General features: G+C 31.2%; 1 protein-coding gene and 1 long non-coding RNA gene across 3 annotated transcripts; one reads left to right on the top strand and one right to left on the bottom strand.

Moving 5' to 3' along the window:
- Nucleotides 1–4,152: 4,152 nt before the first annotated feature.
- LOC130655376 (uncharacterized) lies at nt 4,153–13,029 on the bottom strand. Of its 2 annotated transcripts, none has more exons than XR_008984639.1 (3): nt 7,758–13,029; nt 6,031–6,086; nt 4,153–5,493 (listed from the first exon to the last, which is right to left on the bottom strand). It is a non-coding gene; the product is annotated as an uncharacterized LOC130655376 (long non-coding RNA). The 2 variants fall into 2 exon arrangements; XR_008984640.1 differs by having other exon boundaries at nt 4,154–5,292; nt 9,102–13,029.
- A 173-nt stretch (nt 13,030–13,202) lies between these two features.
- LOC130655373 (uncharacterized) lies at nt 13,203–19,453 on the top strand. The gene is made up of 2 exons (XM_057458124.1): nt 13,203–13,528; nt 15,999–19,453. Exon 2 carries the CDS (start codon nt 16,009–16,011, stop codon nt 18,205–18,207), a length of 2,199 nt encoding a protein of 732 aa, XP_057314107.1. The 5' UTR covers nt 13,203–13,528; nt 15,999–16,008; the 3' UTR covers nt 18,208–19,453.
- Nucleotides 19,454–19,588: the final 135 nt, after the last annotated feature.

The following is a 19,588-nucleotide window of genomic DNA, read 5'->3' as shown; positions in this document are numbered from 1 at the left end:
CACCATTCATCTAGAAAAGTAAAACACTAAATTTCTTCTTACTATGTGCTTCACCACAAACAAGTCATTACTGGTAAAAACTCTTGACATATTTAGAGGTTGTTTACATTTGTTTTTTTATGCCGACACGAGAATAAAACATGTATTTTACAATCCATGTAACATTGAAAAACATTAGTAGTAGGCAAAATTTTGGAAGTATCAGAAGGTTTGACTAAGATGACTACAATTTCAAATTTCATAAAGAAATTCATAATAACACTAAACCTTAAGCTTGCATAAATTTAGTTATCATTACGTTAATCCCTTCACGTGGAATCTAAAACAAGCAAAAAGGAAGTGAAGTTGCGAAAAAACTAACAATCAATTCATGTTAATGTTTACACATGTTTAACCATGCTTTTCATAACCAGATGCAAAATGCTGTGGTAATGTTATGCCCTTATATCTAGAAGCGGTTATATGGGAGAATTGTGGTTACCTTACAGCCTGGCAAGGTCTATGCATTTGCCAAATATTCCATTGACAATATTGTATAATCAAACAATTAGAAACATTATTACTTTGATAACCAAAACGAGAAAGTCATATCATCTTCAGGACGTATAACTGAGATCTCTGAACTAAAATATTTTAATTTCTTGGTTATAGGGTTAGGTTCCTATAATGTCACAACAATGATGCTAATCATGAAAAATTAAACCGTATTAAACCATGATGTACATTTTGAAAAGAAAATCTACTTCAACATACTCAAAACAAGTTTTGTGTAAGGATGATTTAAATTTAATTACTTTTCGTGTGAAAATGCGTATGTACAACAACTTGTCAATGTTTCGTGCTAAATATCAGCAGTATTAACTGTGTTTTAAAAAATGTCTTCATACAAAACTGGAAACAGGAAATCCACGGCTCCCAGAAAAGACTATACTTCCATTGAAGATTCTTTATTAAATATTTTCACACACAGAAAGTAGGTATATATTAAACACAAGATACTTTAAAAAGTTCCTCATGCTTCTATAGGAAAATTAAAAAGAATAAATTGTTTTATTGAAGATATTATTTTGGTTTGTCTGTTCGGTATTCATATTACTGTGGAGGCAAAGTAAAATGATGTCGCATGTATTTATATAGTTGATCCTCTGCAACTATATAAATACATGCGCAACATTATTTTACTTTGCCTGATGATGGAAGAAGGATCTCCCAAAACGTCGCCTACTAAACTATCATGTTCAAGAAATGATAAATTTTCACAGTAATAAATTGTTTCACAAAAATTCAATAATTTCGAATAAGAATTACATTTGGAAAATAAACAAACAATAAGTATTTTTATCAAAGATGAATTTTGTGGTATTGCATACAACAAATCATGTAAACCAACACAAAATATTTGCCAACTTTTTTTATTTCTATTTAAATATCTTACTTACTATTATTGAAGAGTACCTTGGGATTGTACTAGATATAAAATAGATTTATTGTTTTGACAAAAGGAAAATAAAGAGAAAAGAAAACCAATAGTATTTATACAAGATGTATAAAACAGCACCTGCATAGAGCTAAAGCTTAAACCAGCAACATAAATTATTTATAAGCAAGCAAATAAAAAAGTTATTTCAAGTTGCATTAGGAATGTGACTGCAAGATATTAGTGCTACAACTTTTTGGAAAAGAAAAGGATTACCATTTTTTTTCAAAAAGTTGTCGCAACAACTCTAACAAGACTACTTTTCTAATTCAAATTTCCCACATCTGTAAAAAATTTTAAACATGAAATAGCATTTGCTTGCATGCTTTGTTAAAAAACATTAAAATTGCTGAGTGTCAAGTGAATTAGAAACGTTCAACCACAATAGTGGATCCTTATTCAAGCAAGGAAGAGTAAGATGTAACAAAAAATTTAAACCTGTGAAAAAATCCACAGCAATTCACGTCACTACTGGCAGCTACCATTTTTAACTCACACACAGACAGCGAGCATTATAGTCTAGATTCAGTTGTATAATAAAAAAAATCAAAATGACACTGTCGTTTTTTTTTCAACATTTTGCAAAACACTTTATAAGCTAAAAATAAAATAGGATATAACACAATGATGAAAACGTGAAATGTTTTCATTTTTAGATTAAAACGTTTGAGTCATCAGTAGTTAAATAATTTTAAGAAAAAATGTGCTTGGTTGCATGCACAACCAAAATCATTAAACAAAACCCTTGAAGAGTTTGGCTGCTAATAGGTTATTTTTGCAACATTTCCTTGAAGACTGCCTGAGATATTGATGCTTGCTTATTAAAAAAAACAGTTAATTCTACTTATTAGTAATTCTACTTATTTTAAATTTATAACCTTTTTTATATAACATATATATAACATAATAAGATATTTTAAGCTATTTCATATTTAACCCACAAACAGATAGAGCTTGTAAAATATTTTGCTTTAAATTATCTAAGGTTTAAGCTTTTAACAACCTCAAACCAAACAGCTGTCAAATTATGTATTACCATAAAACAAGAGAAAAGTTTTTGAACAAATATAAAAAAAAACAGCTGATGATCTTTCCTAGCTTGAAACAACTTGATTTCAAACAAATCAACAACAAAAAAAAACTGAATGGAATGAATGGAACAGCTTGAGTGTGTTTAATATAAAACTTTTTTTGAAAAAAATAAACAACCAACATTATGTGTATAATGTTTCAATATTAATTAAAAAAGAGAGAGAGCTGATAACAACTTTTAGCATACAAATCTGAGCTAGAAAATTGCGGCACAAGCTCTGCAATTTTATCTGATCTTCTTATTCATTGGTACCACTCTAGAGAATAAAAAGCATTTAACTTTAGACATACTTTCCTATGATACAATTAGTGTTTATCATTACGGTTAGACAAACTCAAGCAAATAATAGTGGATAAAAGATAACTCATTGATTAAAGAAAAAATTAAAACAATAAATACTAATCTTTTAAAGTGTTGTTAATTAAGTTTGAATTTATAACTTAATACCCATGCAAGAAAAACTAACAACAAACATAGAGCAACCTATTTTCATCCACAGAGGTGACATGGTTCAACAGGTCATCCCAATAATTCTTGCATATCTAATAAAAATCTGGACAAAAATGTACTAGTAAAAACAAAAATTTACTTGCATAAAAACAATTTTTTTAAAAAATGTACTCCCAACACAAATAAAAGATGTTGGTCTTTTGTGTTGCAGAATTTCAAACTATCAAGATATACTTTTTCTAATTGAATCATCTAACAAAAAATAAAATTTTTTAAGCCACAGTTCAATAATTACAGTTTTTTATTACTATACAAGAATTGTTTAGCTTTTATTAGCAATAATTATTAACCATTTAAAAATTGATCACTTATAAGAGAGCTTCACAGAAAGTTTTATTCTAATTGTCTAATGAGGCAGGAACTAAATGATGAATTGGATAAATTTAGAATAGTACATGTATTTACTTATTGACTTAAAAAAGAGATAAGGAATATACTTATGAAGTTTCGTTCAGCAACAGGAAAAGATAAAATGTTAAAAAAAGATAAGCGTACACAAATGGAGTACCATATTAATTAATCAGCTGTCAGTTATTTAATTGGGACTAATTGATTCAGAGCTTTACATTCTAGTAATCTTGTACACACATACCTAATTATAAAAAAAATTTTCTATAAAAATAATGACATTTCATGTGATAGGTATACAAAACATAAGTTTACTTGTTTTTAGAAATTTCTTTACTAAAGTTAAATTTTAGAAAACTATTTTCATTTGTGAATTTCAAATTTCCTTTTTACATGGAAAACAACATAGTTCCACCTTTATAACATTTATATTTAACATTCCTAACATTTAATTTCATCTCTGATATTGCACTTCAAAGAAAAAGTTAAAAAATACCTTTATCTACCATGAGAATTGGAAGCATCAAAACAATGCTGAATTACTCCAACACCAATTAACACTGAAGTACAAATTCTCTGGTGGTGTTTCCTGAACTCCTTCTTGTAATTTCAGCTATTTCTATCACAAGCCTACACATTCGAATTGATCTTAGTTTACCTAATTACTAATTTACTTAGAAAAATTATGATATAAAAATAATGAAGATTTTTAGATGTCAAAATAATTTTTTTTCTTTTTTTTTTGGGGGGGGGGGGGGGGGGAAGCAGCATTCTCACAGTATTGCATACACCATTTAACACACTGACCACCACAAATAGGATGTTGAAAGTTTTAGCAAAAATCTGACTTATCAAGTTTTCTAAAAGAGAAAACGAAGCATGAATATCAATCTTTTAAAATGCAAAAAATTAAAAAAATGCGGCTTAAAACAATTAAAAGAGAACATTTATGCTTCTTGTGAGATTGGCTACATGGGGAGTGTAACTTTTTGAAATTAAAATAAAGAAAAAAATAGATTATTAATAATGAATTTTATGAATAAAGGAATTTGCATGTAGTAAAAACCAAAAAAATTCCTAACAAATCTGAAATCTACAATCCTGGTTAAAATTTGTTGAGACCAGGATTGTAGACTGCAAATTTTAACTTTCTCTTTATAAGATTGAAGTGTTTCGAACTTGTGAATGTTCACTTGTCATTGATCACAGTGGATTTGGATAGACACAAAACCCCAAAAGAAGTTGATTTTTGCTGACGTCAGCATGTTTCTTTTTTAAATATTTAGGTTTTTCTGGGCCCTCATGAGAATTATTTCGTAATTTAAGATTGAAAATGTTAGAGCTTTCCACCGCACCTAAGCATTTGCTAAAGTAGTGATTTTGTAGCCCAAAGAAGTCAATGCAATTTTCAGATGTTTTTAAAAATTTAGATGTTTTCAAATTTTATTTTTCATGACTGCATAAGCATAAGAGGTTTTTTAAAACAAGCAGACCTTTTAACTATTTGAAATACTGCTATTGTCTGAAAAATGTGATCAAGATTGATTGAAGCTTAAAGATATGCAAAAAAACATTAAGAAACATGTCACAAGATGCCTGTGGAAACATTTAGTTGTATATTTTTGTAAGCAATAAAACAATATTTTATAAGTGAATGTGAATTTCTTGTTTCAACACAAAACTAAATTAAACTTAAATATTTAAGTTTTGTGTCAACTTTTGTCAAAATACCTGCAAACTTTTCTTTCTGTTAAAACCATAACTCTTCAACATGGCTAATGTTGTTTAATGCATCCGAATATAAAAGTGATATATTTACCATGGGACGGTATATTTTCATGAAAGTAGAAACCAGATACAATACCTAAAAAATGATGACTTGGTTATCTAGCATTGGAATAAATTGAATGAACTTATGAAAAACAACAGCCTTGAAAGCCACCTGCAAATAAAAGTTTATTGTGAAAATATCCAAATCTGACCTTCTTAAAGAAAAAATTAACAGAAGCAGTATCATTTTCCATGCCACAGCTGTGATATATTAGGATTTAGAATTTTGATGTTACTGAATAAAAAACTTTATTTTTTAAGAGTGATAACACATTTAAATTACAATCTAATGAAGATTTGTTTATGTGAATCATTTTTTACTTAAACCCTTACACTCCACAGCAGTTGTCTGAAGTACCCTAAATTTCCAATATTTTTTGCTGACACTTACACTGGTATTTAAATTTTGGGCATTTTGTGAATACACAAAATTTCAGAAATAACAAAAAATATCACAAAACTCAACAAAAACCACAATGAAGTATATTGCAAACAGAATCGCCAGATGTTTTAAAAATTGGTATCACATGATCAAAAATCAAATAATTTTTTGATTGTTTGATACCAATTTTTTTGAGTTTTGGAAGAAAAAAGCACGTAAATTTTAGCTAAATAAATAAGTAGATCAAAAGTTATAGTTGAATGGATAGATTTTCACCCCAGGGAGTGAGAATCCTAGGGTTCCAACACTAATCTGATTTACTGTTTTGTTTATCCAAAAGTAACAGAACGTAGAACAGACAGCATAATAGCTAATACATAAATAACATACCTGTTACCACGACTCTGTGTTGTTGTCATAACAAACAACTAATACATCACATAAATCTAAAAAGAAAAGGTTTGTAGGCTTAATTAAAAAACACTTCAGGTTAAAATTAAAAAAACATTTCAGGTTAAAATTAAAAAACATTTCAGGTTAAAATAAAATAAATCAAGACAGCATAAGTCTACTGATATATGCCTTCAACAAAATTAAATAAATAGTCTAGTATTTTAATAAGTGGTTAATTTAACTGTCATCAAATCTATATTGTTTGTTTAAATTGATTAAAAGATGTCTAAAATCATATACAGTAAAAACGTCATTCTCTCTGAGTGCATGACTGTTACAGAAACATGATAAAAGACATGAAGATAATGATTACACATAGCAAAAATCCTGAGGTAAACAAAATACACATATATATATAATTACTATCACATGTTAATGCATAAACTTGAAGCATAGTTCAAAGGACAAACTTATAATTGCAAAGTAAGCTAGTGGTCATTATGGCATACCAATTTTATAAAAACTTTGTGTTGTTTGAGAACACACTTTTGCATGCAGACTATTTTTGAAAGTATACTGCTTTAATTAAGGGGGGTCATATCATAAGATTGAAAACAAGGTGAAAGAGGTAAATTGCTCCAGTTTTAACAAAGAAAAACGAAACTAACCACAAAATACTAAAAATACTGCATCAGCACTAAAACATGTGTCTAAAAACACTCCAAAACCATTACACCAGTATTTATTGGGTGCACAACTGCAAAAACAAACTTGCAGTTTTCCATAATACTGTCATCGCTTATGCTAAGTCCAATTTCGGATATTTCGCCGTTTATAAAACACTTAAACCCATGCAAAAAAAAAAATGACCAAACATTTAACAAAAAAACATGACCAAACATTTAAACAAAAAAAAATTCCCAAAATTTTTATTAATTTTTAATTTGATTGATCTAAAACATGTAGTCATCTGAAATTAAAAAACAAATTGTTACATTTCAGAAGCAGATTTCAGTGTTTTACACTGCCTTTTACAAGTAACGATATTAAATTTCAAAGCATACAAAATTGATTGTGATGTTTATGAAGGATTAACCCACATGAAACAAACTTTTAATAATCGTATGCTACATGACTTTCCGAGATTAATTTAGAGCAAAAAAAGTATTATATATACTATACTATATTTAAAACAATATATATTTAAAGATATAAAAGATTAAAAAAAACTTTGTTTTCTAAGCCCATAAAAATGTTTCACATTTTTTTACACAAAACAAAAATATTATTTTTATACAAAAGTGATACACTCTGTACTTCTTTTTTTACACTTGTTGAAACAGATAACAACAATTACCTATATCTTGAGAGAAAATTATGTCAACACACATAATTATTTACAGCACATGCCAATAATTTTACAAAAAGTGGTACAGAAAAATAAAAAAAATAAAAAATAAAATAAACAAATTAAATCTTTTTATACTCAAGAGCTTGTTAAACTTCTTCTCACTTCACATAACAAATTGCCATTCATTAAAAACACAGTTACTATGATGACTTCACAATTTATGAAACGGAACAATATACACAATTTCAGGATACTGTCAATCATTATATGTCAATCATAAACAGATCAATAAAAAAGAAACACCATTCAACACTTCCGTTTATCAGGAAAAAGAATAAACATGAATAATTCTTATCAAATAAGAAAAACTTACTACGGCAAGCGTACATTAAAAATGTGTATGTGTGTGTCAGGTTTTAAAGTTGATATAAATACCGATATATATCCCAAAAATGGTAAAATAAGTCGTACCGCAGCTACACTGATTAAACAAGGCATTAAATACGAAAATAAAAAATGTGATTTAGATGAAAAACATAACGTCACCAAAAAAGTTGCCTAGAAACACTAAATTTATATAATACAAAACAATTATCTGTATTAGCACAAAAACCCAAGGCTTAAAAATGTTTGAAACAAAAGCCTTGCGAAAGTACTTTTATAAAAAGAAATAACATCTAACAAGATTATGATTTGACATCTACTTGACATTTGAGTAAGATTTTTGTTAAAATTTATTAGTTAGGAGTGCAGTAGCAGTGCTTTGCAAAAAACATTTTTATAACATTCTACACATGTCTGTAACTTAATAAAAAGGTCAAACTTTTTAAAATGGGCTTATAATCCAGCACTTAAAATTCATGGAGACAAATTATTAACATCATTAGATTCTTTGGATGAAATATTTATAATCTGAGATTTAAAACAAATTAGGAAAATAACAAATAAGAATTGGACAGAAATGATGCAAAAATGTGCATCCGTAGAAGTTTACGTGTCTAGATAAATCCTACTAACCAGATGAAACTAAAAATAAAAACGTCTCTCAATAAAAAAAATAGTCTTAATTACAAAAAGGATATACTATTTGGTCCTTTATTAAAATCTACCACTCTAAATTGAAATTTGAAAAAGCAAACATAATAACACATTATATAAAAGTTAGGGATGTGGCTACAAAAAATTTGCTACAATGCAAACACTAATGTGATAAAATATATTGTACTTTATAATACTGAAAATACAACAACCAAGTCAAATATTGAGAAATAGCTTGTGCACCTTTGATAATTAAATGCAGACACACAGAAACATGTGATCAAAGTGTACATTATATTTTTAACGCAACATTCTAAGCATGGTTAATTTTATCTACACACCATGAAATTGATTTTACAACAAAATCTGTTAATACACCGGGTACGTGTAAAAAAATTTAACTGGGTAAAAATCATATTAATGGAACTTTCAATCAGCACATGAGCGTACCAGTTCTACAAGAACTATGAACTGTCGTAATTATCATAATTTAACCTTTAATTTTGCACCACACAAGTATAATTTTCTTTATAGTTATTCTAACTTTATGGCAGAAACTGTGAAGGCTGGTTTCCACTGATCTGAATCAGACTGTAAAAGTGTGAAATACACATTGATCTTTAAAACTGTGTGAATTAGGTTTTGTCAATTGTAATTGGCAATTAATAAAACCACTAACCTTTTTGTATTCTATAAGACTTTCTAACATTCTTCTTCCTCAGTAATCTTTTGTTCTGATAGTCTATAATCTTTTTGATGGAATCCAACAGCTTCTCTTGCTTTCTAATATTCTTCCTTGCTCAAAAATACTTTCATCCAATACTCATATGCAATCTTTTTTGTATAACCCAACACTTTCTTAGCTATATTTACAGGGTCAGTGATATTGTCTTACTCTTTGTTCTATATGACAATAAATACATGTTAACAGCAATAACTCAAACTTATTCTTTAATAAGCATTCTTTGCCACTTTTTTAAAGTTTTTAAAGGTAATATATGATGATATATAGTGATAAAGGTCTCAGCATGTTGATGTCAGTGAGTGGGATCTATCGAAAAAACAATAGACATAGTCACTTGATGAGGTGAGCGTTAGAAAGTTTAAATAACAATTGTAAACAAATAATGAGGCGAAGAGAGGATGAAAACAACTACAGAACTTTAATTAGCAATCATACTTAAAACAAGGATGCATCACATTATCAACGTAGTAAAACTTCGCAAGTGAAATATATTTTTTGGTAAACAAAGATTGAAAAATAAATTTCAAGCTCGAAGCTAGGAAATTATTTTGTTGAAGTAGCTAAACAGTTAGTTACATAATGTTTAGTGTCTTTTAAGTTACGCCAGAAAGTTACCTGTTGATACAGAAGGATATGCTGAATTTAATGAGTAAATAAAAGGTTGTAATGACTTATAAATAGAGCTAGTTTGCCTTGTGGTCTCCCCGCCTGTGTCTGCCGTTTTGCTTTTCCTTGAGAGTTGTGTGTAACGCATATTGTTTAGTTAAGAAAAGTTGTGAACATTCCCCAGAAAAAAAGGTGAATCATTGTTTGCTTTGACTTTATATAATTGCATAAAATACCAAAAATGTACATTTGTTTACATAATTTCTGAGCTTTTAATGTTTTTAAAATCTATTTATTCTATTTAATTAAAAATAGCATCTTAGCAACCACATTATGAAATTAAAAATTTCTTGTTTTATCTGATTTAAACATCCATACAATTCATTTAAGACATTTTGTTTATTTTAGTTTCATTTTTCAATCTCTTTAACAGTTTTATTCACGTTATTGGATTTTCTGCATTAGACATTTTGCAATATATGCAGAGCAGACACCATCTTTAACAATAATTTGTTTTTACATTATGCTCTAGATTCGAATACGAGTTAAAATATTTTTACTTACTCTTGAACAAGATGAAAGAGAAAATAATTCAAGGAGAAAATTAGAAATGACCAATGTGCAATGTTTCTACTCAAAATTTTTTCAAAAGAATGTGGCGTGAAATTAGCCCTTAAACAATTTACAAGGAACAAATAAATAATCGAAAATTAAACAAAAAATTGGCAAATAATTGTTCAAATAACAAACAATTTTATGATGCGAATTTAATTTGTTCCATAAGTTATTTTCATTGCAGTGTCTCATTATTTACCTCCTGGGAAACCCTCCTCCCACTATGCTTCTTCCGACATGCTCAAATCGGCAGATATCTGAGTGAAACAACCAAATGTTTTGATGGTGTTATGCACCTCTTAAATGCACAGCGACACAAATAACACATAAGATCTTAAATCCTAAGTACACTGTGAACAATGAAAAGTATTAAGTGCAAGTTACTTAGATAAAAACCTTGTTTTCTTTTTCTATTTGCCAATATATAGACTAATAAAAGCTGCTATTAACATGTGTGCAATAAAATTATGAATAAATTGTATAAAATTATATAAAAAATAGGGTAAGGGGTAAAACAACAGGGTAAGGGAAAAAACAAAATAAGAAGGGATAAACAAAGGCATAAATAACAGCACAAATAACAGGGATAAACAACAGCATTCTTAATTGCATGCAGTTGTGATTTTTAAAATTTTGGCTTATACATATATATATGAGATTGTCAAAGTCAGTGATATGTTATGTTCGCATCATCCTTAAGTCTATGAAAAAATGAGTTGGTTGGATGATCAATAGGATTTTATCCATGGATTTTCCAATTGACAAAAGCTACTGTGTTTTTAGGACTAAAAAAAACCTAACACTGCTTCAGTTATTGTTTTAACATACCACAGGTAGGTAAGCACCTAAAGGAAAATTTTTTTTTGCTATTAAAAAATGATGTACAAAAAGTAGCAATCAATGCGTTCAGAGCTGCGATGATACTTGCAGATTAGATTATATATATACTTTTTTTTGTCTTATCAGATGGAGGATGATGTGGGTCCAAGTACTGTAACTATTTTAATCAATAAATACTACGTCTTCTTTTTAAGAAACATACTTTTTGAGTTCCACCTTAATTAAATAAAAAAAGTCAGACTTTTAGCAAAATCACTGACACAATATCAATTTAATCAAGTTAAGAAATTTGTTTTTTATAAAAATAAACTTTAGTAATAAACTTTAGAAATAATTCCGACTAGTCAAGGCCTGTGGAAAAATCAACTTAGGTAGAAGTACAATGGAAAAGAGAACCATAACTTAAACTTTAATAACGTCAGGAAAGAGCTGAGACAAGATATTTTTTTAGAAATTTGTTGCCTTTATTGTGTAGAGATTTAATATTTGATTGAATTAATGTATACAACCGCAGAGTTTGGATGAATGCCTAAGAAAATGTAAATGTTAAAAATTTTGCTGACGTCGGCAAAGTCAAACAAATATATGAAAAAATGTTTTTGAAAATTTAGAGATATTGGGGTGGTTTAAAGGTTTTTTGATGATGTCATCAACCCAGCCATTCTGAAACGGATACGGGTACCTAGGTTCAGGGAACTTATCCAAATTGGTCCCAGGTGACGTCACCACATCATTTTCAAGTTCAAGCTATGCAATGGCTTTACCAATCTTATTAAACGCAATGACATCAGTCTAAATGCATTGAAGTCTCGTCATAACGTCAAAAAGAATAACAAATTAGACATAACTTTTTCGGTGACATCAAAAGAAAATAAAGATATCCACTTTTGTGGTCACAGACAAACACAACTTCCGTATTAATATATAGATGAGTTTTGACTTTTGTTCAATTGTTGTGGTCTGTTGTTTATATACTTTGCCTGTATGTGCGTGTGGCCATGTCCATTGTTCTAGATTGCAAAGTTACAACATTATGTCATGCCACAACTTGTGTTAAAGGCAAATCATTAGTGTTTTAAAAGTTGGATTCTCTGTTGCCCTGTTCACCCCTGCATGCTGTAGAGTCAAAACCATAAGATTATGTAGTGATAGGAGGATAATTGGGTAAGAAAGTGTAGAGACTTGATAGTTGCTGGGGCAAATCCCAGAGGCAGACGGAGAAAGACTTGCCAGGAGGTGATAAGGACAGACTTGATACAGAGGAAGTTGAGTTTAGATCTAACACAGTCTAGATCAGATTGGAAGAGGGTCATTAATATACCCTGTCCAACCCATGCTAGCATGGAAAACAGACGTTAAGCTGGAGAATGATGATGAGGAGGAGGAGGAGTGGGAAAGTTTGTATATCAGCATCAAAACTGTTTGTTTATCACGTAATAAGGATAGGACTAGCCAGGTTTCTAGTATTTTCAGGGCTACCCCAGCTACAAAAGTTTTACCTTTTTAGCTAATACTTGTTATTCTTAAAATTTTATGCTCGCTGTCTGTCTGTGAGCCACAAAAGCACAGGCTTAGTTTACATTAGTATTATTTTCACAGCCTGTCATAATACAATTCTGCTGGCGTCTGCCTAATTCCTAAATTCCCAGAAAAACCTGCTCATCCCTAGCTAGCTAAATACACTGGAAGGTAATCCGCCTAACATTACAATGTACCGAGTTGTAAAAATTAAAATACAATTACAAAACTGGAAGCACGACTTTACCACTCTGCTCTTACTCACCATGTTGCAAGTGTACGGATTATGTCTCATTTGCTTTTTTTTCCTTGCGGGCTTTAAAACCGAATGTTGAATCCGATTGGTTTGATAAACAATGAAAATATACAAAAGAACAAAAGATCTAAACAATAAGATTGCCTTCATACCATAAACTAATGAAAATAGCAGCCTTTTTTCTTTTTCTTTTGTTAACCAACCTTACGGACTGTTAATTTGTTACATACAGGACGATTGCGATTCTTAAACCAAGGGAAACAAAGCACGCTACTCGGTTTCAATGTTGGATTTATCATTTTCTGAAAGGATTTAAATGCATGATATATATACATTCTTTCGATATAAACAAAAAGGCCTTGGAAAATGGTTGCATAGTAAACTGGTCCGTGCACCCACCCTATGGTACACCAAAGCAACCTGTGCCTAAACAACTTGATTAGTAACAGGGCGGCGCGGCGTGGAAGAGTGTTCTAAACAGAACAGAACCGTTTGTGTTTGTGTTTGTTTTGCCAGTCATCACCAGGTAGTTGTAACTTTAAAATTTGTTTTATTTAAAAGATATGAACATAACTACTGCCTTTATAAATAACCAGTCATAGTAATCTTTTAGCTAAAAGCCACAGTTTCTTTGCAAAAAAGTCATGTGGCTTGGTTTTTAACTAACAGGATTATCGCATAATTTGGGACAAAAAAACACTGTGGTCAAATGTTCCTAAAACATTCTTCTTTGCAAGTTATATAATAAATTCAGGTTGTCCCTCAGATGTGATGTCATCTCCACATCCTCGAATCCTTAACATCAATATATATGTGATTATACAAGTTTTGATGAGCGTAGTACTATATGCCCCGGACTACTCAGGGGTGATAACGAGAAAGTTTCTGAAACCAAAGATATTTGTTAGAAAACATTCTCATATGTTTAGAAAAGGTATATTCTTGCAGTCGGATTATTCTCTGTGCTTTTCTTTGGTGTACAACATGGACTTTTCATGGTCAAGCCTTAACAGTAGAAATCTTAATTAAAAAAAACTTCAAGCAAAAACGCCTTAAAGTTTAACTAAATGGCAAAAATTAACCAGTATCTAAAACATTTGCAACTAAGATTTGAAGATAGAAAAAAAATTCTTAAAAAAAATCCAGTATTGAATTTATGAAGGTTTTGATTACAAAGACAGCATGCATACACCATTTCATAACGGCTTCTTATTCTGAATAACAGCCCATAATTGGGCTAGTATCTTGACGGGTTTTCGTCCACAAGAATATAACATGACAATACACTCAATCATAGTGCCGTGTTTTTCCTGAACGCGCAGAAATGGAAGTAACTTTTCCGCTTAGTTTGTTTGCATTTTTAACTCCATTTCTGCGCGCACATCGGGTATTACGTATTCACTGCGTGCGCAAGTAGATATTGGGACTGTGATTCCATGTATTCATGCAACCAAGATGATGATGAATATAAAAGATGATATTGTCACATTTACTTGGTAACCAAAATAAAAGTTTTTTACTGCCAAAATTCTGTCCTGTGTTAGATCCCAATTGAATACACCTTTACGATAATTCGGGAAAACTAACACTCCATTACAGCTTATTTTGCGAACAAAGGAGGTAAACATCACACTTTTATAAGGAGAAAAGGCAGTGCGAGCTTTGAATACAGTTTAACAGAGTTCGAGGATGAGACATTAGGATTATGTAAGAGCAGTTCAGGCGATATTAACAGTCCCCCTGCTAGGATTTTTTATTCAAATCTTTTTTTACTATGTGCATGGTTATGATACTTATTGAGATTTTATTTCTTTGTTAGACACCTATGTGCCAAATTATTAGGTCCCATACCTCTTAAGGCTTTAGATATAGGCTATTACTCAAAATTACCCCTAAAAATCTCTCTGAAAAACTCATAATCTGGGAATATAATAACTTTTGTTAGGATTATCCTTGAAATTTGCAACACATCCTTATTTCATCAGGGGGAATTATTCTGTTAATCTTAGGCTGTGATTAATCTGGTTTTTGGATTTTTTCAGAGTTTACCCAGAAATGGGGCAAAATTTATGGGGCAAAAAAGTTTGATTAAATTCGGACAAATTTATCAAAAGTTATAGTTAAAAAAAAAAACAGGCTCAGTAGGTTTAAGATGTACAGTTTTTTATGATGTCATCTCAATTCAGGAGTTCCGAAATGGGTGGTTTCAACCAGTTTTAGGGGATTTTCACAATTTAATTTGAGGTGATACGTGGTTGCCTATGTGGAGATAAAACAACTAACATCACCACCATTTCCAAGTTATGTTGCTTCAAACGACTTTACTAATAACATAATGCCAAAATAGCTAATTTATTGTTTAGGAAATAAGACATATTCTTTCATCTATTGTTAACAAAAGTATAAATCAACATTGTCCTTCACGAACACACTATAAGCATATTATAGAGCAATGATCTGTACTTAAATGGCTCGAAATGCCTTAATTACAAAAACACTTTTTTACAAAGAAAACATAACGTCCGGTTATGTGATTCATTCTCCCCCTGTTAAAATAGTGGAAAGCGTTCTTTTTTCTTTCACAAACATTTTTAAAACATTTATGAGACATGATTTTTTGTAATCATTTATACCAGCTAGGCATGACATGACATGGGACTCTCGGCTCTCATCAACTATTTTATTGTCAAATTGTATTGCACAATGTTTATCCTTGTTATTTCACTTTATTAATTGCCTTTTTGTTGACATTTATAGTGGCTGACACAAAAAGTATATAATTTGAATAATACCTTTGTTACATGTACGGATTATACATCATTTGTTAAATATTTTCTAGTTGTATACGTTTTTTATGTTAACAAGTCAAGTGTTGCTTCGGGTATACCTTTGTATTTGTTATTATTCTGTTTGTTTTTTGTTTTTTTAAGAAGCTGTTATTATTATATTGTACAATTATTTCTTAGTTTTTGTTATTATTATTATTTTTAATGTAGATCAAAAAAAATGTCAGCAGCATTTCCGGATGTAACACCCAGCTATCCCAGTGTATCACCCACTCTGGCTGAGGGAGTACATGAAAACTTGTTATTTTTCGTCAAGTTGAGCAAAAGCCTCCTCGAGCTGTCTCATAAGATTGCTGCCATACAAGACGAGGCAGCGTCGAACGTTTTTAACGTTGTGGATGCGTTCACAAAAAAACTCCCCGAAGTAAACAAACAAAAATTTTGTCCGAATGAATCGCTTGTTAAGTTTCTTCATCGAATACTGGAGCAGATGAAAACACAGGCTGAAACGCTACATTCTGTTGGAGCGACCTTTGCTGATTGTGTGATTACACCTCTTCAAGAGGTTGTGGAAAAAAAGAGAGAAGTCTGGAAGACGTGTTTTTACTATGTACAAACTTACCAAGAACAAATTCAAAAGAAAGAGGACGACTTGGTCAAACGATACAAAGAATACTCTGACGCCACAGCAAAAACCCGAAGCACGGTTAATCCGAAAACTAAACAGATTGTGTTTTATAACAACAGTCACAATACGTATCTGCTAAGATTGTCGTCTGTGAATAGCATAAATAACTTACACTACACTCATGTGTTACCACATGTGCTGTACTGCCTGGAGAAGAATCAAGCCGAGTTAAATGATAGTCTTCGACACCACGTTAAGTATATGTTCTCAGTTCAGAAAGATACATTTAAGAAACTTTTGAAATCCAACGACAAGATGGACCACGCGGCAGAGAAGATTGATATTGTTTCCGATTTCAAAAAGTTTGTAAAACACACAATAAAAGAAGGATTAAAGGATAAAAATCCTCCAAGACAAGAATTTTCTGCCCCCCGGATCGAACAAAGTAGACGGACTAGCGTAGCTTCTGAAAAGTCAGAAGAAGCCTTCATTGTGAATAAATTCACCCGACCCAACCTACATCGACGATTAGCGTATTTACAATATCAAACAAACCAATTAGTTGACGCGATTTCGTCCATGAGAGCCGGCGATAGTGAAGAGTTACGAGCCTTGTATCACGGTGACGACCCTTCCTTAAATGAAGTGATTGACTTGCTTTGTATATGTGACAAAGAAGCAAACTTGAATGTCTTATTGAAACAGATGGAGTTGTATACGCCCGAGGTGGTTAACTATTTGGGACCACCACCCGCAAACATTATGCAAGAAAGTAAACATTCACACAAGTCACCTGTCCATCAACCTTCGAATACTCAGAGAGAAGGGGAGAAACCGCATGAATTCGCCGAACTTCCGCTTATAAAGCCCCTCATGTGTTTCTACTGCAGTAAATTGATATCTTTGATAAGTAAAGGCTTCGTTTGTAAGTTATGCAAGATGCCTGTGCATAAGAAATGTGCTGTGAACGTACCGTTTTGTGATGGGGTGCCAATCAAGCAAAAAAGTAAATTACAGTCAGCAGAAGGAAAAATGGCTGCAGAGAGTTCAGTTGTTACCGATCTGATCGATCTTGAAAGCGATTATGAAGAGGGTTACGATGATGATGAATTTTATGACGGGCTGTCTGACACAGAAGAAGAACAGCCTGTTCCACCACCTTTGCCAACCCGTACTGATATTCCTCAAAGCTTTCCAAGTAAACCTGTTATTAGTACTAAGCCATTAATTCCAATTAAAGCTCATTACCCTGGCATTTCTGCGATAAATAAGCCACTTCCGAATGAACCTGCGGATAACAAAGCTGAACGTAGACACACCATGCCCGTTTTTCCGGTGGTTCCAACGAGAGTGTTTAAACCATTCAGTAATGAAGCGGAAAACGTTAAACCCAAAATTTCAAAGAAGCCCGCAATAGCAACGAAGCCAAAACTTCTATCATCATCCGACGAGATGTGCGTCACGTTGTACGACTTTGACGGGACGGACGATACGCACTTGTCTTTAAAAGCTGGATGCAAGATAGAAGTTCTAGAAAAGGGAGACACCGGGTGGTGGCGTGGAAGGTACAAGAATGAAGATGGCTTCTTCCCATCACAGTATGTTCTTCTAATAGATAACAAAGATGTTATATTGCGTTCCTTATATGATTTTCAAGCTGAAGATAAGAAAGAGCTTAGTTTAGACGAAGGACAAATTTTAGTCTTAATACATAAAGAAGACGACTGGTTTAAAGTGCGTTCGGTACACGGAGAAGGTTTAGTTCCAGCGTCCTATATAGAGCACATTTAAATATTTTTAGAGATATAAATTCTAAAACATTTCGAACCTAATATAAAGATATTTTTGAGCAATTGCTGTAAACTCTCCTTGTCTTCAACAATTATCTCGAACTTCTCCCTCTTTCGAACAATTTAGCCCCTTGCCTACTCCCCTAAATCATAAAATGAATTCCCCTGAAAACCACTATAAATTTAGAAGTAAAATTTCATTATTTTTACGCAAAATTTAAATCTCACGAAGCATTAGGACTTGCAAAATTTTTATTTTATTTTTAAATTTTTTCTCGCGAAAATTAATATATTATTTACTTGCGTATTTTCCCCATCTCAAACAATTTTTTCACTTTTCGACGTAGAGAGACTGTCCATTGTGCTAATTTTAATTCTTGTCGTTAGCTTGCGTTGACAAAATGTGAAAATAAGTTCTGGCAATTTCATTTATGGCAATAAAGTTGCTGCTTTAAAGGAAGAAACTTTCGTTGGAAGAAAGTTTCGCGGTTCGGAATAACCGCGAAAATTTTGCATATCGCGGAAAAAAACTTTCGCGGACAAGCAATTTGAATTTTTTTTTACGGGAAGACACTTTCGTGGACAATAAAACAAAGGATATGAATGTTGTAATTATTTTATCGCACAAAAAGTACTATATAATATTCTTAGTCTATGATTATAATGTCTTCGCAATCTTCCGAAATTCATCAGCCTTTTGAATAAAAATTATTTTTTCGTTGACAAAAATTATAAAAATTATAGTTCTGCTTCTGTATCACTTTTGTTATAGTTTCTAAACCTTTCTTTTTAAAGCCATTTCTATAAACTTAGGTAATGAAACAAAAAAATTAGGACAACGATACTTGTTTTTTGCTTTTACTGAGTGGTTAAATACAATTAATATAAAAAGCCTTCACTGGGAACTAAATTTACAAAAAATTTCGCGGGAAAAAACTTTCGCAGACAACACGTTTTAGAAAAATTCGCGGGAAAATACTTTCGCGGACTACGCCTTTTAGATAATTTCGCGGAAGAAACTTTTGCGGAAAGGCCCCAAAACCCGCGAAACCGCGAAACTCACTTCCAGCGAAAGTTTCTTCCTTTTAAGTATTTGAATTCAATGTTTCACCTAAATTAGCGAAAATTTCTTAATTTGTAAAATTTAATCCATGTATTTTTTTACTTGTATGTACATTTTTCATTTACCACCATGACATGTAACTTTTATTTTGACACAATTTCAAAGAATCTCTCTCGTATTTGTATCCCCTCTACTTTTTGGATTTTTTTATGATCGCAGAAACCTGGATGCAAGAAAGGATTCGAACGTTTCGAATTTTTTTGGAAAATTTGAGGGATATGTAAATGCCACAAAGTTTTTTTCATAACGCTAACCGCTT

The sequence above is a fragment of the Hydractinia symbiolongicarpus genome, chromosome 8 (assembly GCF_029227915.1).
Source record: "Hydractinia symbiolongicarpus strain clone_291-10 chromosome 8, HSymV2.1, whole genome shotgun sequence".
Lineage (NCBI taxonomy): Eukaryota > Metazoa > Cnidaria > Hydrozoa > Anthoathecata > Hydractiniidae > Hydractinia > Hydractinia symbiolongicarpus.
This window is presented reverse-complemented; position numbering and strand designations above follow the sequence as displayed.

Bases quoted from the DNA above. Each gene is read 5' to 3' on its own strand.
- LOC130655373 (XM_057458124.1), top strand. From the start codon at position 16,009: ATGTCAGCAGCATTTCCGGATGTAACACCCAGCTATCCCAGTGTATCA.